This window comes from Austrofundulus limnaeus, unplaced genomic scaffold, assembly GCF_001266775.1.
Source record: "Austrofundulus limnaeus strain Quisiro unplaced genomic scaffold, Austrofundulus_limnaeus-1.0 Scaffold1569, whole genome shotgun sequence".
Lineage (NCBI taxonomy): Eukaryota > Metazoa > Chordata > Actinopteri > Cyprinodontiformes > Rivulidae > Austrofundulus > Austrofundulus limnaeus.
In genome coordinates, this window is record NW_013953971.1 from 13,220 (window position 1) to 14,727 (window position 1,508).

The 1,508-nt window shown below is 41.8% G+C and overlaps 1 protein-coding gene across 1 annotated transcript in view; it reads right to left on the bottom strand.

Moving 5' to 3' along the window:
- The window catches only part of itprid2 (ITPR interacting domain containing 2), a gene marked incomplete at its 3' end in the record, with an annotated part of 62,581 nt that overhangs the window by 12,761 nt on the left and 48,312 nt on the right, over positions 1–1,508 (bottom strand). The window contains 1 exon segment of the mRNA XM_014032895.1: positions 761–980. Coding sequence (XP_013888349.1) covers positions 761–980 — 220 coding nt within the window.

Genomic DNA, 1,508 nt, shown 5'->3' on the forward strand with positions numbered 1-1,508 from the left:
CCTCCGCGCGGCGCAATGACGTATGCAGCCGACAAATGCGCACTCATGAGGACCCAGCCCCTGAATTGAGACACAGCCAGAGTGGTCCCACGGCCCTCTGTGGCCCAAAGTTAAAAACTGTTGTTCTTCTGAGGCCCTCAAGGTGGCGCTCGCTCACGGCATACAGGTTAAGAATTTCTGCACTAGAGGGCCAGTTTGTCACAGGCACATCTGAATCTTTGCACCTCCCCATATTTACACTAGTCATATGTAACTGCCAAGTTTCATAATGCTTGGCCCACATGAACATGGTGAAAAAAACCTCAGATTAGCAGGAAAAAAAAATAATAATTAGGTCAAAAGCAATAAGGCCCTCCACTGTTTTACAGTGCTCAGGCCCTAATTAAATGTATTTAAACTTTTAATTGTGAAGAATATAATAAATTTTTCTTAAATTCTCTCTCTCTCATTATTCTGGCATTTGGCAAGTAGAAAAAATATGGAAATCCTGATTGATCTAAAACAGGAAAAGTTTATTCTGATTTAAAGCAGTGTGAAAAAATGCACGTGTTTTATATAGTGYATGTAAACATCTGGTGTATGTGGATGATCTGACTTTATTTCCATTGGTTTGACTAGCMGAGCAGCTTTGCAGGAAACCTTCACGCATCACAACATGATCAGAGGGAAATAAACTACAAGAAAGCAAACTGGTTTGGGTGAACTGGGTCAGCGACCTGTGTGTGGGAACAAAGGTTAGCAGCTGCTGAAATCTCCATACCTCCTCCATGTCAAAGGAGTCTGCATTTTCCACTCGTAGATGGGAGAGCTTGTGTGCAGTCATGGTGTAGGCAGCTTTGTCAGGCGTGGAGGTGGTGCTCTTTTCATCTTTGATCACCTGAGGCTCCTCCCCTTCTTCCTCCATTTCTTTTCTCTGATTGGCTGAGTGGAGGTCGGTGGACTCTAGCAGAGACTCCTGTCCAGAGCTGCTCGGCTCAGGACTGATGGAAAAACACGACAATTAGACGAAGTAATAAAAAAGAAAATAGTAACTGAAACACAAATTTAATTAAACTGAACATGTTTCCCATTCATGTGCAGACAATAGAAACTGTATTAGTTTGATTGCTGCCATGAAAAGTAAAACATGTAAATGTGTGTGTCTGAGTGAGTGAGCCTAGCTTTTTCTTCTGTTAGCAAAATATTTATTAGATTTTAAAGAAACTCTCTGAAACTAATTTTAGATCTCTATTACCATATTTTTCAGACTATAAGCCGCGACTTTTCTACTGAACTTTGAACCATGCGGCTTATAGTCCGTTGCGGCATATACATGGATTTTTTTCTTCAGCCACCAGGGGGTTCTTATGCTCCATTTGCTTCAACCACTCGAAGCAGCGATTTAAAGATAGTCAGTGGCCAAAAACTCATAAAAGGGGATAAAACAGACATTTTTCACGGTGGAATCTGACTTTGGAGCTTAATCCAGGACCAGTTTGTGGATAAACGTCGAGTGAAGAGCTGCTGAC